The sequence below is a fragment of the Myotis nattereri genome, assembly GCF_964212035.1.
Source record: "Myotis nattereri genome assembly, chromosome: 2".
Taxonomy (NCBI): domain Eukaryota; kingdom Metazoa; phylum Chordata; class Mammalia; order Chiroptera; family Vespertilionidae; genus Myotis; species Myotis nattereri.
In genome coordinates, this window is record NC_138076.1 from 116,840,852 (window position 1) to 116,868,241 (window position 27,390).

At 44.2% G+C, this 27,390-nt stretch overlaps 2 protein-coding genes across 5 annotated transcripts; both read right to left on the reverse strand.

Annotated features, from left to right (window-relative positions):
- Window positions 1–10,702: 10,702 nt before the first annotated feature.
- On the reverse strand, window positions 10,703–14,956 carry RASL11A (RAS like family 11 member A). 2 transcript variants are annotated; one of them, XM_081083466.1, is made up of 4 exons: window positions 12,977–14,956; window positions 12,537–12,593; window positions 12,354–12,433; window positions 10,703–11,430 (listed from the first exon to the last, which is right to left on the reverse strand). In XM_081083466.1, the coding sequence occupies exons 1-4, from the start codon at window positions 13,098–13,100 to the stop codon at window positions 10,963–10,965; spliced, it is 729 nt and encodes a 242-aa protein (XP_080939592.1). In that variant the 5' UTR covers window positions 13,101–14,956; the 3' UTR covers window positions 10,703–10,962. The 2 variants fall into 2 exon arrangements, with proteins under 2 accessions (XP_080939592.1, XP_080939593.1); XM_081083467.1 differs by having other exon boundaries at window positions 13,132–13,255.
- A 3,969-nt stretch (window positions 14,957–18,925) lies between these two features.
- RPL21 (ribosomal protein L21) lies at window positions 18,926–25,728 on the reverse strand. 3 transcript variants are annotated; one of them, XM_081083460.1, is made up of 6 exons: window positions 25,454–25,728; window positions 23,043–23,121; window positions 22,225–22,286; window positions 21,601–21,713; window positions 21,061–21,211; window positions 18,926–20,860 (listed from the first exon to the last, which is right to left on the reverse strand). In XM_081083460.1, exons 2-6 carry the CDS (start codon window positions 23,107–23,109, stop codon window positions 20,771–20,773), a joined length of 483 nt encoding a protein of 160 aa, XP_080939586.1. In that variant the 5' UTR covers window positions 23,110–23,121; window positions 25,454–25,728; the 3' UTR covers window positions 18,926–20,770. The 3 variants fall into 3 exon arrangements, with proteins under 3 accessions (XP_080939586.1, XP_080939587.1, XP_080939588.1); XM_081083461.1 differs by having other exon boundaries at window positions 25,411–25,481; XM_081083462.1 differs by lacking the exon at window positions 25,454–25,728 and adding an exon at window positions 25,176–25,416.
- Between the last annotated feature and the right edge of the window lie 1,662 nt (window positions 25,729–27,390).

Genomic DNA, 27,390 nt, shown 5'->3' on the forward strand with positions numbered 1-27,390 from the left:
TTCAGGTGGGTTGCACTCCTTGAATCCTGAGTTATCTTCTGAGTTGAGGGCTCCTTTGTATCTCAATTCAACTTCCTCCTCTACCCAGCCCTCTCTTGGGGCTTCTTTTCCTCTAGTTCTCCTGCACCAAGAAGGCTGGGTCACCTTCAGCACCTCAATTTCCTCTTATTAAATCTCCAAGCCACCTCGTTTCTGTGGGCTCTGCTTTTGAGCTATTCCTCCTGCACCCACCACCTCCTGTCCATCCCCTGACAGTGCTCTGTCCAGGGGACCCCTGAGATGGCCACAGCCTTCTGGTCCCCAGCTCCTACTGCAGCTGCTGCCTGTGCTCCCTCGGGCCCCTCTGAGGGCTCCTGTGGCCTGTACAAGAGAGCCCCCCTTCCTGTCAGGCCATTAGGCTCTTCCCAATCCGATTGCGGCCGGCACCCCTCCCCTCCCCCTGGAGCCCTCTTGCTTGAACCCCACACACCAGCCCCACTGAAGGACCTGCTCCTTGGAGAAGGCTGTCACCTCTGCACCAGGAACGCTGTGCTCCAGCCCCTCCCCAGGCTGGAAGCTCTGCCTGCCTCTGCCCTTGACAAGTTCCTCAATTGAGCTGCCTGCCTCTCTGATGCTTACCTTAACCCCTCCTGTCAGGAAGACCGAATCCCTTCACCCACCCCCGACTCTGCTCCCAGAGCCCTTTGCTGTCCCTTTCTCCTGGCTTCTGTCTGTGTTTGCCTCGTACTCTGTGATGTGGGTCTTAGCTCCTTGACTAAAATGCCAGTTCCTTAGGGACAACTGTTTATTTAAGCAACCAGCGGAACAGCTGGCTTGTAGTTGACAACAGCCTCTGGGTGAGACAGTAGTTGAGAGCACAGGATCTGCAGCCAAGGCCTGGCCTGGGTCTCAGCTCTGCCTCTCCCAACTGTGTGACCTGAGACAAGTCTCTCAGCTGCTGTGTGCCTCACTTTACACATCTCTAACATGGGGCTAATAATACTACATGCCTCACAGGGTGATTGCAGGATAAAATGAGTTAATCCACAAAAAACTCTTCAGAATAGTGTTCATCCAGCACATGCCACGTACTCAATGGATTTTAGGTAATATTATTCCTTTTTTAATTAATAAATCTTTATTGTTCAGATTATTACAGATGTTCCTCTTTTTTCCCCCCATAGCTCCCCTCCACCTGGTTCCCACCCCACCCCATGCCCTTACCCCCTGCCACTGTCTTCATCCATAGGTGTAAGATTTTTGTCTAATCTCTTCCCGCACCCCCCACACCCCTTTCCCCCCAAGAATTGTCAGTTCACATCCTTTCTATGCCCCTGCTTCTATTATATTCACTAGTTTATTCTGACTTAATTTTTAGGTTCACTTGTTGATGGGTATTTATTTGTTGTCACTTTATTGTTGATAGATTTTATCTTTACCTTTTTCTTCTCCTTCCTCTTCTTAAAGAATATCCTTCAGCATTTCATATAATCCTGGTTTGGTGGTGATGAACTCCTTTAGCTTTTTCTTATCTGTGAAGCTCTTTATCTGACCTTCAATTCTGAATGATAGCTTTGCTGGGTCTTGGTTGTAGGTTCTTGCTATTCATCACTTTGAATATTTCTTGTCACTCCCTTCTGGCCTGCATGGTTTCTGTTGAGAAATCAGCTGACAGTTGTATGGGTACTCCCTTGTAGGTAACTGAGTTTCTTTCTCTTGCTGCTTTTAAGATTTTCTCTTTATCTTTTGCTCTTGGCATTTTAATTATGATGTGTCTTGGTGTGGTCCTCTTTGGATTCCTCTTGTTTAGGGTTCTCTGCGCTTCCTGGACTTGTAAGTCTATTTCTTTCATCAGGTAGGGGAAGTTTTCTTTCAGTATCTTGCTCTCTCTCTTCTTCTGGCACCCTGATAATTCAGATGTTGGTACGTTTGAAGTTGTCCCAGAGGCACCTTACACTATCTTCATATTTTTGGATTCTTTTTTCGTTCTGCTTTTCCGAATGGGTGTTTTTTGCTTCTTCATATTTCAAATCTTTGACTTGATTCTTGGGATCCTCTCATCTGCTGTTGGATCTCAGTATATTATTCTTTATTTCAGTCAGTGTATGTTTAATTTCTGACTGGTCCTTTTCCATTTTTTTGGCATTCTCATTAAAATCCTCGATGGTCTCACTAAGTTCCCTGGAGGTTCATAGAAGATTCTTGAGTAACCTTATAACTGTGGTTCTGAACTCTATGTCCTCCATTAGTTTGCTTTCCTCCATTTCTTTCATTTGTGACATGTTTCTTTGTCTCCGCATTTTTGGCTGACTGCAAGGGCCCACTGTGTCTATAAGAAGAACTGCTGTGCTGGAGACACCCTTATGGAGCAGGACTTGCTTCAGTGGGGCTTTGGGGCTCACTGAGTCTGCCTCTTGAGTGTGTCCCTTATGGATGTGAGGAGTTGAAATCTGGTATCTGACCAGGGGTACCCTGGCTCCTGGATCTCCAAGTCAACCACTGTGTGAGTCCACCCAGCAGGAGCTACAGCGATATCAGCAGGTTTCTCTTCTTTATTTGGGATTTGGAAGTTTTGGAGCTCTCTGACTCAGCTGCAGTTAGGTTAGGCTGCAAAAGCCGAGGTGATTCCTTTGCGCCGCTGAGCACAGCTTGGGAGGGGATGTAATTTAAGTGGGGCGGGGTCTCAGAGAATCACCAGGGTGGAGCAAACAGCAATGGCTGTTGTCAGCGTCTCTGTCTCCGCGTCTCTGCAGTCCCACGTCCCAACAGCAACAATGATCCCTGCAAGCAGCTCTGCGAGAAATCCCCCCTCACTTTCCAAACCACTGCAAGACAGTCCAGTTTCTCCCCATAGGAGTCTGGGACCCCAGAATCTCGCCTTGAAGGAGCTCAGTGCATTTGAGAGCTTGTATCTCCTTCCAATAGAAAAAAAAAAACGCGCATCCAGGTGCAGCCCACCTCGCCCGCGCCTTTGTACCTCTGTTCTTGGCACCTCTGCACCTCCTACCCGGTCTCAATGTGCTTCTTTCTTTCCTTCTAGTTGTAGAACTTCCACTCGGCCAGCTTTCCCGTGGTTCTGGATGATAGCTGTTTTGTCTTATAGTTGTAGTTTCGATGTTTTTGTGGGGGGCAGCACGCACAGGTTTATACTTATGCCGCCATCTTGGTTCTCCGGTAATATTATTCTTGGGCCCCACCTGGCATTGCTGTTCCAGAGTCTCTGGAAGTGGGCCCAGGACTCTGCTTTTTAAACTGGTTCCTCCCTCCTCCCCACCCCCCCAGGCGATTCTGCTGCACACTAGGTATTGTGGACCACTAGTGTCATCTGAATCTCTTGTCTTATCAATGAGGAGCTTGAGGACCAGGGAGGTGAAATGACAGCCAAGTTCAAAAAGGACTTGCATAATCCACCTTTAATCATTCACAAACTTGAACAAGCTCAAACAGCACCAACCGGATTTGATTTTCAGATACCTTTCGCCCCAGGGGTCTTTGTCTCATGGGCAGCCTAGAGGAAGGGGACCAGAGCCCACTTCCTGTCTGTGAAGTCCAGTTTGTGCCACTATACCCACTTCCTTTCATATCAGCAGTGAGAGGACCCACCCTATGAATTGCTATTTCTTTTATTTCATCCATTCTAAGCTTCTCGAGTTCACAAATAAGGATGGCCCCAACCATCAAATTGTTGTTGTGTCCCACCACGTCCCCCAGGGCAGAGGATCTCGCTGTGATTTGTGCTGGTCAAATATCCTTCTGGGTGTGTCATTCTTCTGCATGCGATTAACATTCATGTCAGTTAACTGAGCAAATAAAGCAGATTGCCCTCCCACATGCGGGTGAGGGGCTGCATAGGGCAGGAAGGCAGGCCACCCCTCCAGCGAGGGCGCTCCGCCAGCCTGCCTGGAGCGGGACTCAGTCTCTTCCTGCCCTTGGAGTCCAGCTCGCACTTCAGCTCTCCTGAGCCTCCAGCATGCCAGCTTTTGAACTGGAATTGTGCCATCGGCCTCCTGTGTTTCCAATTTGTAGACTGTAGATACTGGGACTTCTGAGCCTCCATAATCACGTGAGCTAATTCCTTATAATATATCTCTTTGTATATAAGTACATCCTGTTGGTTCCATTTTTCTGGAAAACTGAAAAATACATGCATATTTGGTAATTATAGTATCTCATTAGTTTTATTATTATGCTACAAATGGTGTGACTAGCACACAGTCCCTGGAGACAGCCCCTCAAACATGGTGTCAGCATCCTCATAATTTCCCCATCTGGGAAAATATGTACTATAGCCGAAACCGGTTTGGCTCAGTGGATAGAGCGTCGGCCTGCGGTCTGAAGGGTCCCAGGTTCGATTCCGGTCAAGGGCATGTGCCTGGGTTGCGGGCACATCCCCAGTGGGAGATGTGCAGGAGGCAGCTAATCGATGTTTCTCTCTCATCGATGTTTCTAACTCTCTATCCCTCTACCTTCCTCTCCGTAAAAAATCAATAAAATATATTAAAAAAAGAAAAAAAAAAGAAAATATGTACTATAAAGTGCACGCGTACACACACACACATACACACACACACACACACACACTGCCATCCTGGACCAGACTGAATTGGGATGGGAAGGCACTTTTAGCTCCCAAATGTGTATTGTGAATTTCTGCTTCCCATTGTGGTAAATCGTTCACTGCCTTAGCCCCCTCACCACACTGACTTTCAACAACTCCCCACCCCCAAACCCTGCAAGGTGTTAACCTCCTGCCTCCAGGAGAAAAGAACAGGCTTGAAAGGGGTGAAGTGGGATGGGGCCTGGGTGCGGGCTGCTTCTCAGGATGCTGGTCAGAGAAGAGTCTGGGGAGAGACTTGGCCAGGGGAGGGGTCCCTGGGCATGCTGACTTTGATCATGTCCGCTACCCCCACCCCCTAGGCCAGTGATGGCGAATCTTTTGAGCTCCGCATGTCAGCATTTTGAAAAACCCTAACTTAACTCTGGTGCCAGGTCACATATAGAATTTTTTTGATATTTGCAACCATAGTAAAACAAAGACTTATATTTTTGATACTTATTTTATATATTTAAATGCCATTTAACAAAGAAAAATCAACCAAAAAAATGCGTGTCAGAGGTTTGCCATCACGCACTGCCTCCACCTCACCATGACTTACAAAGTGGTGGGGAAGACCCCAAACTGGAGTAGGACACGGCTCTATCAGGGGTTCTGAGGAGACTGGATGAAACTCAGTGAGGTCAACCCACCCCACACCCAGCCTCACCAGCAACAGCACTGGGAGAAACGCAGGGGCTCCCCCCCCCCCCACCCCCCCGACTATGTGTGGTATTCCTGCTCTCCTTGCATGTCTGACTCCCCCTGGGTCAACAGGAAGCATGGGGTGAGCTCAGACTATGATCTCACTCAAAAGCTCTGTGCATGAGGCATCCGGGGAGCTCCTTAAATACGATTCCTCCTCCACGGCTCAAACACAGAGCAGCAGAGCCTTCAAGTTTACAAGTTTCTGAAAAGATGCAGGCCTGCACAGACCTGCCCATGGGAAACAGCCCTGCGCTGAAGGGATTCCTGTCCCTTCCTGGAGCCAGGCCTCCTGGTTTCCTGGCTTATGTGGCGTTAGGCCATCTTTGAGCCTTAGTGTCCTAAGTTTTCATCTGTGCCAGGCTCTGCCAATAATTCCGCCCCGTGGGATTTATCTCCACTTTAAGGTAAGGAAACTTCCAGTGTGCTGTGCTTAAGGCCACATGTCCTTCAAGAGCAAAATGGGGTCTAACCTTGATCTCACCCAGAACCCGTGGGATGTTGCCTCCTGAAAGCTGGTGGGTAACTGTTCATCAGCAGGAGCTCCCGAAACATCCCTATTTCTCCAGAATTATAAACCCATGTATTTCCAGGCAAAATCTTTTTTACACAAGTAAGCCTTATAGTTAACAATGTTCTAATTTAAATAGAGAATGCCAGTAAGAAATGGCAGGAAATTACAAATTTAACTCATTAATCCTCAATGAATATAAGCACACTCAAAGGAAATGATGCTTTATAATTTATAAAGTAAGAAACATCATTTTCTTCATAAGGGCAGTTTCACACTCCGTGGGGTATTTGCCTCCACTCCCTGCTCTGCTCTGCACCCTCCTCTGATTTTGCCAACACCCTCAGATCTGGATCAAAGTCTTAGTTCACTTTTCACTCCACAGAGTCCCGCTGGCCAGGCCAGGCCTCCAGAGCTCCCAGAGGCCTGAGCTCCTAGACGAGGAATGCTGTCTCAGCCACAACATTAAGCACAAGGCAGGCTCTCAATAAATGAGAGTTGAAATCATGCAAATCACTATGGTGGACACCTGCTTGTTCAAGTAGCCCTGCTTTTGAGAATAGGGAAAGGGCCATCTCTGACCATTAGACAGTGGAAACCCAGAATATAGATATCCACCCTGCACATGTGAGCTATACAGAAGTGACATTATGGACTCCTTAATTTCTCTAATGGCTCAGTATAGCAAATAGTTCTGAGGATCCTGTTTTGTACTGGACACTCTAACAGGTGCTGTGGAGCCAAGAAGAATGAGACCCATCCCACCTTAATGGAGCTCATTTTCTACTGGGTAGAGGGAAGTACATGAGGGTGAATTACATTTTTTCTAGGATATACAAATTTCCACTCTGTATGCTGAAAAGTGTTCTGCTATTGCAAACTAATCATTGCTCACATCAGTTAACACTTCTTAGCACCTAGCTAACTTAATGGTGTATGGAAAATAATCATTTTGGAGTTAGCTTGTTTCTATATTACATCTTTCTTATTGAGTACCAAAGCAGTTTGAGACAAACTGTCTTTCAAAATATTTCACCTTTTGGCCCGATTGGTGTGGTTCAGTGGTTGAGTGTCAGCTGATAAACCAGGAGGTCACAGTTCAATTCCTGGTCAGGGCACATACCCAGGTTGCAGGCTCAATCCCCAGTGTGGGGCATGCAGGAGGCAGCCCATCGATGAGTCTCTCTCATCATTGATGTTTCTGTCTCTCTTTCTCTCTCTCTCTCTCTCTCTCTCTCTCTCTCCTTCTCCCTTCTTCACTCTCTGAAATCATATATATATATATATATATATATATATATATATATATATATATGTATATATATATATATATATATATATATATATATATATATATATTATATTACCTTTTGGAGACAGATGAAATGCTAAGAATAAATTATTAATCATAAAACTATCTCTGCATCATAAATTTGAATTAGTAACTTTACATAATGAGTTGAAACTACAACACATACATGGCGGAGGGGAAGCTATTGAAGCCCCCAACTCATTATCTTGTCTTTCCTATTTGCTGTTTTGTTCACTGCCACCTTCCACAAGTATTTATATTAATCCATTTCTCCATATGGATATTAATAAACTTTAGATCTTCCGTTGAACCCTTCACCTCAATACAAGCAAAACATATTTATTTTCTTCTGTTAGAATTAATGTATTTTTCCATTATTCAAGTCCACTTTTCATGAGTCGCATGTGAAAGAAGAATGTTTGCAGGATGTATAATTTAGCCTTTGGATCCTGTCCATTTCTCCAGGACCAGGCTGATAGGCATGTTGATGAGATCATTCTGCAGTTTTGGAGCACAAATAGACCAAGCCTTGACTAAAGGAGGAGACATGACCAACGGAAACCTGCGGAGTTCAAAAACAGAGGCTCTGGTTGGCAAGGGGGAGCGAAGAGGAGCAGGGACGCTATAGCCCCACCTCCCTCCTGAGGGTGACAAGTGATAGGCACGCTGATGAGGACACTCAGAGCTAAGGCATAACTTCCAGGGGAAATGTGTACACTCTGGCCTCTCCACACCCACCCAAGTTTTCAGTGTTCTGCCCAATGTTTCAGGAGTTCTGCTCCGCTCAGGAACATAATGACACCCAGTGCTCCCACAACCCTGTCCTCCCCATTCCTGAGGGGAAGGAAGGTGGGCTCCAGGCTCAGCTTCCCCAATAAGGGCCTCCTCTTCCCTACCCACAAATCTGACAAATTCCCGCCCTAACTACCACCTGATAACTCCCTGCTCCCCTCTTCCATCTCCAGGGCTATGATCCCAGGTCCTTTCCAGATGTTCCCAAGCACCTGATTCCCCAAGAGACCGCCAGGAAAGAGACAGCAGGCAACAGGGATCCAGGTCCTGTGCTAGGCTAGTTCTGGGACAAGAAAATAAAGGAAGCTACGGGGCCCTAGAGATCAGATATTTGTGATGCTGAGGACAGGAAAAATACTGGGTAGGGTGCTTTCTGCCTGACCCCAGCTTCCTGGGGCCCCTGGAGGCTGTGACTCCCTTTGGAACTAACCTGTGACTCATCTTTGACCCCTCTGGTCCACAGTGTGCTCGCTTGGAGAGCACAAGGGTACTTCCTGTTCTCACTTGGAATTGGATCATAGGCTGCATTGGGACATCTCTTGTACTTTCCTTTAGCTGTAAAGTTATGATTTAACTTTTTCCCATGGGATGTTTGATTTTAGCTTCCTGAATGTAGAAAGGGGGCCCCCTGGCACTGGGTGGCAATCTGGGCATGCTGTGAGCATAACCATGATTAGGAGGATCAGTTGTTCTTGTGTCCATGCTTAGGTATGGTAGGAAGCAGGAATGGAGATGATAGAACTCCTTTTGTTCTGAGGTTATGCAAATGAGCAAGGAGAATTGAGTCCTTTTTTTAGGGTAATGGAATCTAAAACAATATTTTTTAAAAATATCTTTTTATTGTTTTCAGAGAAGGGGAGGGATAGAGAGATAGAAACATCAATGATGCGAATCATTAATCAGTTGCTTCCTGCACACCCCCCACTGGAGACAGAGCCTGCAAACCCAGGCATGTGCCCAGATAGAGAATGAAACCATGACCTCCTGGGTCATAGGTCAACCCTCAACCACTGAGCCACACTAGCCGGGCTAAAACAATATTTCTTCTTAAATAGTTGAACATTCCTTTATATATAAATTATCTAATTTTCTAAATCATTCATGTTATTTTGCATAGGTAAATGCCCCTCAAGTATAGGGAAGTTGGTGTTACTGTCAGAGGTCTGGACAGAGGTGTCCTTGGAAGGAAGGGCAATGGTCTGCAATGGCCAGAAGCTGCATATGTGTCACTTTCTGTCAATGCTAATAAAGAACTTTTAACTACTCAGAATGTCTCTATCCTTGTTCTGCAAAAGTGACAAGTTATGTCATTGTAATCTCCCATTATTGTCCCTTGGCACCAATAAATAACACATTGTCATTTATTCATCAAATTTTTACTGAAAACCTATCACTTCACGTGCAAGCACTGGACTAGAAGCTAGGAATAGAGTCATAAAATGCAGTTACTACCCTTGAGCAGTGCTCCTTCCAAAGAAGGTGATAAATAGCTACATGGCATGGTTGGGTTATAACACAAATGCAATGAAAATGGGAGACTCAGAGAAGGCACCCAGAGGCTGGAAGTAGCATGTGGCTTGGGTCTTGGAAGATGAGTTGGCCATATTGGAGGTGGAGAAGACAGAAAAATATTCAAGGCAGAGGGAATAGTTCATGCCAAGGCAAAGAGGTGTGGAAGAGCCTCGTGTATACTGAGAAAGGCAGACCGGTCTATTGGAATGGAGGTGTGTGTGTGTGTGTGCTGACAGGTGATGAGGCTGGAGAGGTGGTGAATAACCTTGATGCCATGTCTCATTTATATTTTATCCACTAAATAAGGGAACACCAGCTGTTTTTCAATCATGGAAATGAAATGGTTAGGGTTGGCTTTAGTAAGGTTGTTCTGGTATAAAGAAAGAATTAGACAGGTGGCATTCCATAAGCCAAGAAACCAGAGTCTTGCCTGGACCCTTGCCTACACTGGTAAAGGCCTGAATTAAGGTAGACAGAGTGACTGATGATTTAGAGCAGTGGTTCTCAACCTTCTAATGCCGCGACCCTTTAATACAGTTCCTCATGTTGTGGTGACCCCCAACCATAGAATTATTTTCGTTGCTACTTCATAACTGTAATTTGGCTACTATTATGAATCGTAATGTAAATATCTGATATGCAGGATGTATTTTCATTGTTACAAATTGAACATAATTAAAGCATAGTGATTAATCACAAAAACAATATGTAATTATATATGTTTTCCGATGGTCTTAGGTGACCCCTGTGAAAGGGTCATTCGACCCCCAGGTTGAGAACCGCTGATTTAGCGGGAAAATAAAAACCTGACAGATCAGATACGCTATTGAATGTGAGGGTCAGGGAGACAGAGAGGAAAGGTTTTAAGCAACTCCTGGGTGGCAGAGTGCACTTACTGACATAAGAAATACTGTAATTTTTTGTTGTTTTTGTCACTTGTTATTTGCAGCATAACATTATTATTTATTGGTACAAGTGGAAGTTTATTCTCCCACCCTTATTTAAAAAACAAAACACCATTTGCACTGATGTAATTTTTAACATTATTGCACAGTGGAAATCAAATGATGTCAATTTCATGCCTGTGGCAAAGTGCCCTAATTAAAGACATCCTGCAGTTATTCAAATCTCTTTCCTCCTCCACATATTTTTCTTTCTCCCACAACACATTCCCTCCACTTAAACCCCTCTCAACAGAGAGACACCAATCAGAGTTCAGACTGAGGGCAAGCATGGAGCAGTTCTGGGCTCTGGTGCAAGTATGATTTCTATAAAAAGACATTTAAGAAACAAGGCGAAATGTTGCCATTTTGCCTTTAATGGAAAGGTGGCTAGCAGTTACAGTAAAAAAAAAAAAAGTTTTATTTAAAAAAACAACTCTTCAACTTCTAGGCAATCACTGAATTTTCAGAAATACACATACAATTGCAAACCAATAGTTTGTATAAAAATAAACTCTGAATGTGTGATTATAAAGGAGACCTCCCCGCCCCACGCCCCAGTCTTTCCAGCTGCACAAATGCACACTGAAATGAAGGCAGTCTGTCTGAGGTGAGTTTACCCCAGTGAGGAGGGGGCTTTGACTTTGGGAGACAGAGCCTGCTTGAAGCGCCTCTTCAGGTCTTGCATGTTGGGAGAGCGTGGCCGAGGAATGATGGAGGCCCTTCTCCTCTCCCCACTGAGGCCGTGCAGCTTGCTCACTTCTTTGCAGAGATGCTGAAACACATCACAGACATCTTCATAGTTTTCACTGGTGGAGATTTCAAGGAACAGGCTGCCCAGCTCGTTGGCTAGCTGAACACCATCATCGGTCTGCACCTGCCGGGCATGCAGAAGGTCCCCCTTGTTGCCCACGATGATGATAGGGGCCTTTGAGTCAGGGTGGACCTTCCGGATGTGCTGGTAAAGGGGGCGGATCGACTGGTAGCTGTCGTAGTCTGTGATGGAGTAGACCAGCAGAAAGCCCTCTGCCCACTGCACGCATTTGGACAGGGAGTCCACCACCTGCATGAGGTTGTCTTGGACCTGAGAAGATCAAAGGGAGTCTGATCAAGGAAGCCCTCAGTGGGAGAGGACTCAAAATATCATCAAAGTAAACTTTGAGCAAGGGTTGAAAAGGAAATCACTAAATATAGTTTTCAGATTCTGCCCTGCTTCTGCAGAAGGCGGTTTTTGATGTAGAAAGAGCAAATTCTCAGGCAAGTTCCCTGCCTGGCTTATTTTATTAGCTGTTACCAATGCATTGTTTTTAACCTCCTTGCTGGGCAGGTAGTCTGTGGTGAACCTAGGCTGACTGAGGAATGACTTCAATGAGAACTTTCAAATCAGAATGTCACAATTTTTAAGGAACTAACTCAGAAAAAGCAAAACTTTGAAAATAAGCCAAGATAAACATCTATTCCCAAAACCCATAAAAATATTTTTAGCATGTCCTTCTTGAGAATGTTCCAGAAACAAATTCTTTCTTTCAGTTCTTCCACGAGACCTTTCCTCCCTAGAAGGGAGAGCAATTAACTTAATCAAGTTACATTCCTGAGCAGGCGCCAAGAGTGTCTGACTGCAATTAGTGACTTGCGGGAACAGCTAGAAACAGAAGCACTTCCGCAGTCCCAGCTGGGGCAGAAGACCCTCTCCAGGGCCCCAGACAGTCAGTTTTGTTAATGGTTCCGCGGCCAGCCCTGAAAGAGGTGGTGAGACCCTTGCCGGTAGCCTTGCCCTCGCAGCTTGTAAAGAGAAGTCAAGCGCCTCTCCCCCTCTCAGAGGTGGCACATAGGAGGAAGCTGCCTCCAACCATCCAGTCCTCGCCCCCTTGGAGGGTTCCTAACGGCTCACTGGCCGGCCCCTCCTGGGACAGCCCACTACTCCATCTAAATGCACATCAGGCCCGTTGCGAGTCTTGCTCATGCTCCCGAGCGCCGCCGTTGGTGTGGGTGTCCGCCAGTCCTTACCTGGATCCCCCCGGGGGTGTCCTGGATCTGCAGGGACAGCTGGTCTCCCTCGACACACACAAGCCGTGAGTACAGCTTGCCTGGAGAATGAAGGAGAGTCTGCTTTTACATTCTTACTCTCAGCAGGACAAAGAAAATCGAAGCATGCAGCCACATAAGCAGGGGGCACATAATTATTCTAACCTGTATTCGGTTCATAATCGCCAATGAATCTCTTGGTCAGGAAGCGCACAATCATTGCTGAAAGTGAAATAGGAAAATCAGGTGAAGGGCTCGGACAGGACCGTCAAACACGGCACCCTCCGGGAGAAGGAGGGAGGAACGGGCTGCGGACTCTGCAAACCCGGGGCGGCCGTCGTGGTCCCCGTGCCTTTGGTGGCGGGGACGACTGCAGGTACTCGACCTGCTGCACCTGCCCTCGTCCTCCAACGGTGCCAAACCCAGCGAGAGCCCACGGAAGGTTGCTCGGGAAGCAGCAGGGAAGCCAGGAGAGAGGGGATGTCCGCTCCCTCCCTATGCCCGGTCCTCCTTCCCGGGCTGTGAGCCCCGGCTCTTCCCCATACCCCGTTGTTCGGACCCGGCCCGGGGTGGGCTCCGCCCCGTGAGGTTCCCTAGGCACTCACCGCTCTTGCCCACGCGGCCGGCGCCCAGCACGGCCAGTTTGATGTCCCGGGGCAGGAGGTAGTCGGAGGAGGACTCGGGGATGGGCGCGAGCAGAAAGTGCCCGGACATGCTGGGCGGCCGCATGGAGCGTCCGGCCGCCAGAGCACAAACCTACCCAGCGAGGACGCGGCCGCAGCGGGGTGGCTGGCGAGCCGGCAGCGCAAGGACTCGGGGTACTGGGGCCAGGCGGACCGCCGAGCTGTCACCGCCGGCGGCTTTTAAAGGACTCCGCGCGCACCCGGGCGCAGCGGCCGCCTCAGGCTCCTCCTCTCGCTCACCCTCCCCGCGGTGGCGGCCAGGGCGGGAGCAGTGAGCTGGAGACCAACGCAGCCGGCTTGCGCACTCCTCGCCGCCTGACGCTCTGCCGGGACCTGCGCGTTTCACGGCCCCCAGACGCTGGAAATGCAGGCACTATCCCGAGTGTGCAGGGAGCCTCTCGCCGGGCTATGCCTGAACCCTCCTCCACCCTGCAGAGGCGACCCTGAGTCAATAGAGGAGTGAACCTGAGATCAAAGGAGCTGGGGGACGAAAGGAAGAGGGAAAACTGCAATCAGTAGGATCTTTCTGCAAGTGTGGGAGGGAAATCCCTGCCAAATGTTGCCTTTTATTTTCAAAAGGTGATGAGGGGTGACAACATTAGGGAAAAGGGGATGGGGAGAGCTGAGTTAGTAGCAGTACAAGGGGGCTGTAGTCACTTTGACCAGGCTCCAGATCTGTGAAGGCCCTGGAGGCAGTAGTTGTTTGCACCTCAGCTGGCACGAGTTGCATTGACTCATCAGCGAACACTCCATAAGCATTCCATGGGCTAGGACAGTGGTTGGCAAACTGTGGTAGGCGAGCCACATGCGGCTCTTTGGCCCCTTGCGTGTGGCTCTTCCTAAGCCTTTGGAGTACCCGAATTAATAACAATGTACCTACCTATATAGTTTAAGTTTAAAAAATTTAGCTCTCAAAAGAAATTTCAATCGTTGTACTGTTGATCTTTGGCTCTGTTGACTGAGTTTGCCGACCACTGGGCTGGGAGGCTGGAAGCTCTAGCTCAGGACCTATGCACTCGAGTCATGCATGTGCTTCACTATTCATTCCAGTACTGACTTCCAAGTGTAAAGTGGAGTTTAGGGTGAGGTGGAGAGTGGAAGAGAACACAAAAGAGAAATATGGCCTGATTATGGGTTTCTGGGCCCACCCTGTCAAGGCAGAGCTGTGGGAGTTTATCCTTGCAGGATGTAAGACCTTATGCTTCTGGCCTCCTGCATTCCAACTTCTTATGTCCAATTGCCTATTAGACACCCTTACTCACCCCTCCTTCTATCCTGGTTGTATTAGCTTTTGCTGCATTAAAAAAAAAAAAAAAGCTGGCTTAAAATAATGACCCCCTCATATTTGCTCACATGTCTAAAGACCAATGGGGTGGTTATCCTACACTACGCCAGGCTCAGCTGATCTTGGTTGGCTCTTTCAGGCATCTGCAGAGAGCTGACAGGGTTTGAACTGGCATCATCCTGCAGCTGGCTGTCAGTCAGCTGTGATGAGGGAGGGACAATAATTGAGTCACATGTCTCTGCTTATCAAGCAGGCTGGCCAGGGCTTGTTCTCATGGTGGCTGAGAAGAGTTCCAAGAGAGGGATTAGAAGTGGAAAAGGCCCACTGAGACCTAGGCTCAGAGGGGAACCCATCACCTCTGCTTTTTGTTGGCCAAAGCAAGTCCCAATGCCAGCTCAAATTCAAGAGGTAGGGAGAAAGACTCCACTCCTTGGTGGAGGGAGGTGCAAAGGCACATTTGGAAAGACTGGGATGCAAGGAGGGGTAAACAGTGGATCCATTTTTTGCCGTTGACCACACTAATGAATGTGCCTCCATCACCCAGTAGCCCATCCTTGACTGTCACTTCCACATCAATTGCCAACTTCCATAATTTCTACTGCCTCCATTTCTTGGTGTCTCCTCCTCTCCACCCCTACTGCTCTCTTCACTTCCCAATTAAAGAATCCTGAATAATCTTGAAGGAACTGATTGTGAGTAGTTTACTTGTTCCTCCGTTGGGGAAGCTTCCTCTGACCACGGCTACCACTCATACGCTTATTGCCCAGTTACTCTCAGGGCTCACTCAAGTGTCACTACTTTCTGATGGAATATTTGCTTCATGTCTGTCTCCAGGAGGGCAGGGACTCTAGCTTGTGTCTTTAGTATCAAGCACATAGTGGTACCTGGGACTTACATGCTCTTGAATAATAATTGTTCACTGATTAACTTTCTGAACAAATGGTGTCTTCACTGTATGAACTGGAAAAGACAGAAATCATTATCCCAGTACCTTAGTTTTGAGAGTAACCTGTTCGCAGGAGTTAGTGTTCCAGGAAATGTCCTGGGATGAACTGCAGTATTTCAGTCGTACTAACGTTTGGCTGTTCACAAGGCAACCCCCTTCTGTTACACTTCAGTTTAACTGGAAAGACTTGAAGCAGAGCACCCCCTTCCCTGACTCGGGAAAAGGCACCCACAAAGAGTTACTATTTATAGAACTTTGAAACTACTAGCTCCCAGGGGTCCTTGAGCAGTTCAGTGATAGGGGTCTGATTTGTTGTCTCTCTGATTCTCTTGGCCTTTCCTTCTTGGACACAAAATGGCTCCTGCTTCCCCAAACATTAAGTCCTCATTCAAGCAGGGAAGGAGGGCCTCTCTTTGTCTGACTTTTCTTATTGTGAAATAATCCTCAGAAGAACCCAGTAGACTTTCTCATATCCCAATAACCAGAACTAAGAAGCTGGAAGCTCATACAAGTATCTAGCAAAAAAGACTGGAATTGCTGACTAACTTGAACAATCACAGTTCTTCCCCAGGGGATAGACTAGACAGTTGCTACCTGTTAAAATTCAAGGAATAGACAGGGGATCTATGTTGAGCAGCTGTCAATGTGATCTGCCACAAATACTTCACATTCCTGGAGTCTAAATGCAGACCTTTCTAGGGAAAAGCCATTTCTTGGCTGAATCTTGGGCTTATCTCTTCACTTCATTCCGTTATACATTCCCAGTAAGGAATAAAATCATTTAAATTTAAGGTCACTCAATAAGGAAGAGTCCTAAGACTGTTCTCTGCCCAGGTGATAATTGCATCCCATTTTGCATTTACCTGGCAACTTTGCTAGGTGAGCTCAAAATGTTATTCCACTTTCCTCAAAAAGCTCTTTGCATTTGCAAGTAATAATCCATGACTTTTTAATGCAGATAATACATTACTGAACTGTGAAATTATAAATAGCCTTGTGTAAATTGTTCTGCTTGTTTTTCATTTGGATTTGTGTCTAGCTATGTAAATTGTGTGAGTAACATAACAGGCATGCTGAAGTGGTTTTAGAAAGATAATAGAAATGTGTAGGCAGACATGAATACACAAGTCCATGGGTGTTTAGAATGAGTGTGAAGGACAGAATCTGGAATATGCACACATCACTAGGCTTAGAAAGTTATTAACCCTTTACCAGCTAAATAAGCTTGATTTCTAGACCTCAGGCAAAACTTTGCCAAGGTCTGTCCTCTAATAGTTCAAGAACATCCCTTCCCCACAGCCCTGGTTGGGTGGCTAAGTTGGTTGAAGCATAATCCTGTACACACAAAAGGTTGTGAGTCTGATTCCTGATCAGGACACAAACCTAGGTTTCAGGTTTGATCTCCTTTCAGGGTGCTTAAGAGGCAACGATGTTTCTCTCTTTCTCTCAACATATCCTCAGGTGAGGGTTAAAAAAAAAAAAAAAGAAAAGTCCCTCTAACCACCATCTGTAGAATTCAGTATCAATTACCTTTCCTGTATAGCCTAAATCCTTGAATATTACTATGCTTACAGGAGACTCAGAGACTATCTTTTGGTACTTTCCCCGGAATAGGAATTATGCTTCTGTCTTGTACCAACTCCCTACTTTATTTCAACTGTCAAAATAATTGAAAAACTACTCTGTAAGGCTGTTAAGTGCTGGTACAAAACACAAAGAACAGCTAAGTTTCTATTATAAAACATTTACTGAAAGGACAATAAAGTACATAAGATACCCCTGCCATCACAGACATCCCCATAAAGTTTATTATCATTCATAAATTAGTTGAATTAACAAAAAAATCTTAATTCTTCCTTAATCTTAATTAACCCTATGAAATTGGTGAAATATCTTCTAAATTGAGGTTCAGACAAGCTTAGCAATTTATCCAAAGTCAGAGTCATTTAGTAGTAGACAATCCAACCCGATTTCAAATCTTGGTGCTGTCCAAGACTTGAAATCCAACATATGGAAAGCACTCTGGTCATGTAAATGGAATGACAAAGCAGGTTGAACTTAATCTGAACCTACTCTCTCAGGAGCAAAATATCCAATCACATCTTCACTTAAGCTAAGCCAACGCCTCACTTGGTAGAGACAGTAAAGAGTACCCTTTTGCCATTTCTTTTCCAATCCAAATGATTTCCATAAATTCTATTCTTGCTAGGAAAGTGGGTATGAAAGCATTTCCCTACACATTTCCCAGCCTTTTGCATTTGGGGCTTTGTGAGATGTCCTGTCAATTGCTCCTCATTCCACACTTTTGCTGTTTGAAAAGCATTACAATGCAGAAACTTGGCTGGATGCTTATCCATTCCTCGTTACACTTTCCACCTCAACAGGAATAGCTGCAGATGCTGCCTCATTGTTATTATTCATAACCAAGCAATTTGTCTAACAGATTAGGTGTTTTGCATGAACACCAATTTTTTGTCCCCTTTAAGTAGGACTGAGTTGAAGAAATGCTATAAACATGCATATTTCAAATAAATTAAATTCAACTTAAAATTCTCATGCTAAAAGAATGAAAAGCCTACCTTGTTTATATCTTAGCAATTCTTATTGCTATTTAGCAATGTTTTATATTTTAGCATTTTTTCCATCCCAGTCCAGAGAAAATGCTAATGTACATTAGTGGGAATACATTAGAGATAGGAAATCAAGTTGATATTATTTAGCCACAATTTTTAGAGGACTTCAAGAAGAGTGTGCTATAGTTTATTCAACCCTTGGAATTGGGTTCAACTTGAAAACAGAAGGCCTTAAAAGATACCTGGCAAGATCAGAATTAAAAGTTCAAGTAGCCATGCAACTTCCTTTACAGTCTTGACTCTTAGAACTGGGTGAAAAGTTCTATAGTTAGAATACTTTTCTTCATTCTCAACAAGTTTAAGAAAATGGAATTGTACAGTACAGGATTTATAAATTTACAATCTGTAATGATTACTCATTTAAAAAAACCTGAATTTCAAGGCAAGGTACATAATCCTAGCACACACATACATTACTCAAAACTCAAGGATTTTAACTTAATTCATCTAATAAAACTTTGCAAACTAATCTCTTTATTTGCAGGACATTCAGATGTAGCTGCCCAAGAGTTGTAAATATCAATCGACCTTCAGAGAGTGAGCTCTGAAATCTGAGTGTCAAGTGTATTAGGGATGACTATAACAGAAGTCAGTGGTTCTCAAACTGGAATATGCATCTTAATCACCCAGAACTTAAGTGCTGGGCCCCAACCCCAGAATTTGACTCAAGTTGTTCTGATACAGGTCTGCATGTTTATGCAGCCAGTTGGGGACCCATACTTTGTGAACCACTGGCTTAGAACTCTACTCGTAACGAAATTATGGACAGATGTGAAACATTAAGAATCCAGAGAGGGAAGTGAGACATATTTAAGAACTGGGAATAAGTATGGCAGAAACCTGTGGAACTCTGGAAGAGGGGAAAAAAATTGGCAAGTATTTAGGGATAAAGTCAAATTAAAAAGCTAGCAAGTGGTTGATACACTTTTGAGTAATAGTTTCATGGGAGTGGTGGAAGCAGAGCCATATTTGCAGTGGGACTAGGAAATTACGATACCAGAGAAAAGCACAGGAAAAACTGCTCATTTTATTTGCTGCTTTTCAAAAGTCTGTATGCTAAAGTTAAGAAAGCAGCAAGTGGAAAGGGTCAGACACCAGAGATCAGAAATAATCAGTGAAAACATAAGGCAGAAACAAGAAGCCTATTAGTACCAACTCTTCCCTCTGCTGTCCTACACTCCTTGATACCTTATTTTGCCTTGAAATGGCTAGACAAGATATTCAGGAAATGCAATTTTAAAATATGCAAAGTAAGACACATTAGAGTTAAAAATGATTTTAACTGGACACAGTAGTGCCATCAAAGATTGGAAAACAGCCCTAGCTGGTTTGGCTCAGTGGGTAAGAGCATCAGCCTGCAGACTGAAAGGTTCTGGGTTCGATCCCGGTTAAGGGCACATGCCCAAATTGCAGGCTTGATCCCCAGTAGGGGGCATGCAGCAGGCAACCAATCCATTATTCTCTCTCATTATTGATGTTTCTCTCTCCCTCTCTTAAATCAATACATTTTTTTAAAAAAGATTGGAAAACATTAAACAGGAATGACAATTGAAGCAATTCATAATGTTCCTGGTTGCTTTCTGTGATAGTGAATTGGTGACCAATATAAGCATGTTTAAACACAACTTCCTACTCATAGATGTAAACCTGTTTAAGGCAAATACCCATTTGACTTATGTTAGATATTCAACGAAATTCAAAACCAGGTTTGCTGGATTCCAAAGTAGACCCATTACCACCACACTTCACTGGAGTAAACTGAAGGTGGCTAATATTGGGCTTCCTACCCATTTATAGCACTGACTTAAGTTATACAAATGAATAGGTTCTTGTCATTGAATCTATTAGTAGGGAAGAGAATACTCAGAGGAACGTCAAGGTTTCCATGTCAAATAAACTGATACTATTGCTATAGGGATCACAGAATACTGAAGGCAGCTAGGATAGGATGTCATCAATTCTTTTTTGGATGTTTGCCATGTCCAAGTAAATATCTAGGAAGAAACAGAATTAACTTAAATGTGCTCCAACTACACAAAGTAGCTTTAAAATGTTCCCATTAATATGAAGCAATTTAACACCAGAGATTAAGACCGGGTAACGGAGCCAGGCTGCCTAGGTTTGAATCTGTAGCCTTGGGCAAAGTTGTGCCTCAGCTTTCTTCTATGGAAATTGGGCAAAACATATGAAGTGCTTAGAATGCAACACATTAACTGCTACATAAATGTTTATCTTCAGATGAAATAAAAAAAGGGATTCTAGTTCCAAATTATCAGACACTATTTTTTCTGAGCCAAGTTTCATGAAAAGTGGAAGCAACTCAGAACTAGTATGTAACTCACAATGAAGAGGGTAATTTGAAACCATCTAAGTAGCAGACTTCAAAGGCAAGTTTCTAATCCTTAACATAGGGTACTTAGATAATTATCTAAGTAACCAATTTTCCTTGAGCTTAACTATAATGCAACAGATGCAGCTTCCTAACTAATGGAGTACATTCTTTGTTGCAAAGTAAACCACCTCACATCTTTCAGCAAAAACCCCCACTAAATTCAAATAGTAAAGACATCACCCAATGAATCAGGACACAAAGTTTTTTTGTGTTTATTGATTGGCTGTCTCCTGCACGCCCCCTACTGGGAATTGAGCCCACAACCCAGGCATGTGCCCTTGACTGGAATCGAAACCGGGACCCTTAGGTTCGCAGGCTGACTGTCTATCCACTGAGCCAAACCAGTTAGGGTGACACAAAGTTTTCAATTATTCTTTGGGTGGAAGGGATGCCACACTTCTACTCAATTAAGAGAAACATTTTTATCAGCACATAAGTCTTTTTTATTTTTTCCCACTTATCATGCCATGAATTCATAGGGAATGGGTTCCAGCAGCTCAGGCTCCTTTCCATTGGTTCTCACAAAGTGTGCTTCTCTGGGTGGAGCAGGCTATTAAAAACAAATAAAAATAAGGCAATGGAATAATTATGTTAAGAACTGTAATTCAATTTCAAAGTTCTCTCAGAACCAATGAGGTAACGTATCTACTCAATGCTTTAACTTTACTAACTTTCATATAAAAGAAAATTATCACTGAGCAAAATTTCAGTTGTCATGATCAACCAAAAAACCCTTTGTCAAGCACTCACCTGACGCTTCAGTTGAACCCAGGTACCTTTCTCTTTGGCTTCCTTCTTTTTCTGATCATTTTCCTTCACACGTTTCAGGAAGCTATCTCGGCTCTTAGAGTGCTTAATATGCTCAATACGTACATTAATTCTCTTAGCAAGAATCTTGCCCCTGGAGAAAACAGAAATTCTTATAAATGCTTCATAAAAAATATAACCAAATTAAAAAAAACTTTTTGGCAGTTTCATTTATGAAATAAACCATGAACCCTTTACCCACAGACAGAATAAGTTAACAGACCCCAAAACACTAAATAACTTAACCAAAACCAGATCGCTAATAAAATTTGTAGCTTTTTATATTTTGGAAACTAGAGCTGCCTAATACCAAATCCTGTAAGTCTATTTTGTTTCCTCTGACAGGATACAAAACAAACACCCCGTTTGCTTGAGTTTTAAAAGGACATTTCCTTTGCCCCACTTGAATGACCAATAAGACATAAGTCCAACTGGCAAAGTGAAAAAGGGGTGTGAGGGAATACGAATCAAAGAATTACTTACTTAACTTGCTTGTTCACAATAATGCCCACTGCATGCTGGGTGACATTGTAGACTCTTCCAGTTTTGCCATGGTAACATTTGTGGGGCATTCCTTTTTGAACAGTGCCCATTCCCTGTTAAGAAAGGAGATAAACGTCACCTTAGCAAGTGCCTCCTCCTTTTAAACCGTGACTTTTATTAAAGTAACTAAAAGATTTTTCTCTTTTAAATGGCAACTCAAGAGCTTTCAGAGCCGGTGAAATGCATTTTTCACGTTGCTTTGAGCAATCAAAAAGACAATCATCATCAAGCTCCAGAGTGCCAGAATACATTCAAATATGGCTCTCAAAAGAACATAGCTTTCGCTGGTTTTATTAGTAATCCCCATTAATAATTAAACTCTGCACTAAGGTATCCCTTTTCACCTCAATAAATTCTCATGATTATATCTCCTATATTTTTCTACTTGCTGTTAACAAATAAAAAAACTGGCTTTAAAAGTAAAATTAAATTAGTTGTTCAAAGGCAATGGATTTTCCCCCATTTAGGAGGATAAAAAGAGCCAACAGGTGTACTATACACTAGTATTTGTTTTTATGTTAGACTAAATCCACTTTTCTTTTAATGCTATTTCCCCAATTTTACCTTGATGTCCACAATATCACCTTTCTTGTAGATTCGCATGTATGTGGCCAAAGGAACAACTCCTAAAAATAGTGATATCAAGATTAAAAAGTCAAGTCAAAAAAATATAACCTCACTAGTTTTCAACACACTCCCATCTTTGACAGTGTAAATTTTATTTTAAATATATATATATTTTTAATTGATTTCAGAGAGGAAGAGACAGAAACATTGATGGGAGGGAAACTTCCACTGGCTGCCTCCTGCACCCCATTACTGGGGATCAAACCTGCAACCTGGGCGTGTGCTGACTAGGTATTGAACCAGCGACCACTTGATGCATGGGAGGATGCTCAATCCACTGAGCCACTCCAGCCGGGCAGTTATGTACATTTTTATTTTAAAATATATTTTTGTTGATTTCATTAATCAGATGCCTCCTGCACACCCCCTACTGGGGATCAAGCCTGCAACCTGGGCATGTGCCCTTGACCTGAATTGAACCTGGGATCCTTCGGTCCACAGGCCAAGGCTCTTATCCACTGAGCAAAACCCACTAGAGCAGTGGTTACCAACCGGTGGCCCGTGGACCACTGGTGATCCATGATGTCTGAAAGGTTGGCGACTGCTGCTCTAGGGCATATATACATTGTTTAAATCTTGCTAGTTGACAATGTGAGAACTGCTATATAAAATTCATGCTTTTTATTACAAAATTAAGGTAGGTATAGGTGGTTAATTGCTACTAAAACACATTATATTATCTGCATCTCAAGTGTGTTAACATAGCACAAATGTATACCACCATGGTTGATTTCTAAGAGGACAAATCTACTTACCATGTTTCCTAAAAGGCCTAGAGAACATATAGCGGGTGCCTCTCCTCTTCCCCTTTGTGTTAGTCATTTTGGCGAGTTACTGAAACCGCAAAGAACAAAATAGTCAAATATACCTGCAAAACTGTTACTAGCCCCTTTAACCAAAAACCCCGTAATTGTAAATGGTTGCATCTCAGTAGCAATGCCAGAATTGGAAAATGATCTAAAAAGCTGGCTCATGAACAAGTATTTCTTACAAAGGTAAAAACCACCATTTTAGCAAGTAAGATCTTTGCCAAACCTGCCTAAGTTCTGTAACATTAAAACTCTTTAAGTAGCAGAACTGGATTTTAGGAACTAAAGCAGTACTTTGCTTGTTAAAAAAATATGAAAATACAACATGACCTCTACCACACTATTACCTGTAGAACCCAGCCTAGAATGCCAAGGGCGTTGGAATTGTTAACTACAAGAGAGTTTATTGTTGGAAGGCATAACTCAGCCTTGCATTTTATGTTGTGAATTAAACCCCTCTTACAGCAAACCTAATCTTTGTGTGACTGTATCTCTTGTACAAAATCTATTCGCTGCCCAAAATCTTCCTCTCCATATTTCTGACTGTTCACACAATTGCTTACTAGGTAATGTATGTACGGGAGAAAAATAGATTTTATAACCACTGACCTAATTTTGACAAAGGTTCTGCCACCTACTTTCTGGGAGACCTACATTTACTCCCTGGTTCCCGCTTTTAACATGGGACTAACATTATTTTGACAAGGAATTGAGGTAATGGCTACAAAGCACTCAGCCATTCCCAACACATGCAAAGTGCTTACTAGAAAATGGTAGTTAACTCATCAGTCTAAGAATTCCTCTATAGGCATTCAGAATGGAACCTTTCACTTTGTTTCCCAAAAGATGTCCATTGTTTCAGGTCATCTAAGGACAGAGTTACCATTGCTGACAATGACTGCAGGCAAAACAGGCCCAAGTCCGGTTTCACTTGTTGACAGTTCTAACACAAACTGGTCTCTTAACACTCCTCCATCCTAAAGATAAATGACTCCACCAGAGGACCCCTTCTGGGGCCAGGAGATCCAAAATAGTTAACCCAACCACCAGAGCCAAACAAACCAGTGTTACAACAAACGCACCCTTGAACTTTAAAAAGCAACCAAGTAGAAGTGACAGGTACCGGGTTTTCATTTTCAAAATATTAAGTTCACATAAACTTGTGTTAAGTTCATCAACAAGGAAAGATACTCAAAGCGGCAGCATCAGTCATGGGAGTAATATCTGATTCAAGCCCATGCTGCTTGCACCAGACTCGTCTTCCCGCGTAAGAAATCCATTTTACATCCCGGCCCAATACGCCCAAGTTCCAAAACTGGAACCCACCGCGGGGTGCACCCTGCAGTTCGCTCACCTCCGGTGGCCGGCAGCTACTACCTACAAACCGGACAAGAAATTATGTGGGTCGCGACCCCTTTGGCGGTCCAACGACCCTTACACAGGGGTCGCCTAAGACCATCCTGCATATCAGATATTTACGATACGATTCGTAACAGTAGCAACATTACAGTTATGGAAAAGCAACGAAAATAATTTTATGGTTGGGTCACAACATGAGGAACTGTATTGAAAGGGCCAGAAGGTTGAGAACCACTGATTAGCGGGTTCTCAGTAACCTTTCCCCCAAACTTCTAAATCAGACAGTTATTCGGGAGTTCATTCATTCAACACAAGATGCCCCAACATTAACAAAACAAAGTCTGGAACAAAATGTTTTCCTTTCGTCCAACTGCGACCCGGGTCCAAAATTAAAAAAAGGAAAAGTCATTTCATGCACCAAAACCGAGTGGTCTGGGATTCACTATCCAGGTCGACACAGTTGGAGCCTATTTCGTCCGCCGGCCACGAGGCTTCCACACACAACCAGGCCGCACCGGAGTTAAGCCCGTTCCCACCATCCCGCAGCCCCAAACCGACGGCGTCACAGGGTTAAGTAACAGATGAGGGGGAAACACCGCGTTGAAAAGTTTAAAAGGCATCACACCACGCGGCCCGACCCCACAAAGCCTGTCCGAGAAGGCCCAGGACGGCGGAGGGAAGCCGTGGGGACACAAATTTTGAGTTCCTTTCCAGACCGACCCGAGTCGCCTCAGGCAGGTCATGCGGCCTCGCTGTTCCCGAGCCCGGCCCCTGCTAGGCCGCGGCACCCGGGGGGCCCTCCGCGCCCGACCCGAGCCCGGCGCCGCTGGCCGCACGCCGCTACCGGGCCGGGGAGGCACAGCTCCGACCCCCAGGCCAGAGGGACCCAAACAGTCTGCACGGTCCCTCCAGGGCCCCAATACGCGGCCTCCGAGGTCTCTGGGTTAAGACTCACGTCTGTGCGACCACGGTCGCGGGGAGCCACGCGCAGGGCCTACCTGGAAGATGGCGGTTCCGGCCGAAAGGAAGGAGGCGGGGCCGCGGCGCGCGTCTTACAAGGGCCCGAGGGCTGCCCGCGGCGCTGCCGGAAAGAAACGCCAGCCGAGAGCGTCTCTTCTGGAATTAGGGAATCGTCTCCGACAATAAGAAGAGCCTGTCAGGATATTTTCCTTTCTTATGAAAAAGCAACAATCGACCAACATGAGCTGATACTTGGATCTTGCCAGACAGCCCGGAAGGGGGCTTTCCAGGGCGTCAAACACACGCCGCCTCCGAGAGCGCCTGCGGCGGCCCTACGTCAGAAGCCACGCCGGAAGCAGACGGCGGGAGTGGTTCCTGCACCGGAGCTGTAGCAGCGCTTCTAACTCAGTGGTTCTCAACCTTCTGGCCCTGTAAATACAGTTCCTCATGTTGTGACCCAGCCATAAAATTATTTTTGTTGCTACTTCATAACTGTAATGTTGCTGCTGTTATGAATCATAATGTAAATATCTGATATGCAAGATGGTCTTAGGCGACCCCTGTGAAAGGGTCCTTCCACGGCCAAAGGGGTCGCGACCCACAGGTTGAGAACTACTGTAACTGCTGTTTGTAGAAGTGATTACGTGAGCACAAACGTCATATTATCCAGTTTGTTTGTCTCTCAAAAGTTGTTTTCGCCAAATGCGTCAGAACATACTGCTGGTATGTGCATACATGATACAACCACTTTGAAAAGCAGTTTGGCAAAATCTAGGGGCACTGAAAATATTTAAGTAGTAAATCCCAGCATTCCGTCCAACGTATGTTATCTTGCAGAAACTTTGATGTGTAGACAATGATGTGCATAACAGCACTGTGAGTAGAAGCAAACACATTATGGGATAGTCATATGATGGAATATTATACTCCAATAAGTTAAGAATGAACCCAGAAATAGGACCAGGCAAAAGAGGATGATGTAGATTATATGTAGTATGACAATTTATATGTACACAATTTTAAAACAAAACAATACTATATATTGTGTAGGTACATATACTTCTGTAGTGAAAGTCAAGGAATACAAAGACATAAAAAAAAGTTTTGAAAAAAGATGGGGGACTATAACGGAAGAGGTATAAGGGAGGCTTTAACTGTTCACCATTTTAAAGCTGGATATTGAGTGTACGGAAGGCCATTATTTTCTTAACAGAGTTTATTTTTCAGGGTAGATTTAGATTTATAAAAATTGGAGATAGTACAGAAAATTCTCATCTCAGCACCTAGTTATTAACATCTTAACATTAGTATGACACATTTGTAAAAACTAATGAACCAGTATTGTACATTATTGTTAACTAAAGTTCACAGTTTATTCAGACTTCCTTAACTTTTATAATACCCTCTTTCTATTCCAGGATCCCATCTAGGATACCACACTCCAGGTTGTTATCATGTCTCCTTATGTTATGGCAGTTTCTCAGACTTTCTGTGTCTTTTATAACCTTGACAGTTTTGGAAGACTACTGATCAGGTATTTTGTAGGAAGTCCTAATAGAATTTGTCTTATTTTTTCATAACTGTATGTATTGTTTTTTTTAATTTATTTTTCCATTATAGTTGACATATGTTAGTTTCAGGTGTGCAACATAGTGATTAGATTTATATGCCTTATGAAGTGAGCACCACAATAAGTCTTGTACCCATCAAATACCATACAAAGTTATTACAATATTATCTATACTCCCTATGCTGTACTTTACATGCTCATGATTATTTTAGTAACTAGCAATTCGTACTTCTTAATCCCTTTCACCTTTTTAATTCATTCCCCCAACTCCCCTCTCATTTGGTGACCATCAGTTTGTTCTTTGTATCTGAGTTTGTTTCTGCTTTGTTTATTTATTTTGATTTTTTGGCTTTACATAGAAATAAAAATCATGGTATTTGCCTTTCTCCGTTTGTCTTACTTCAG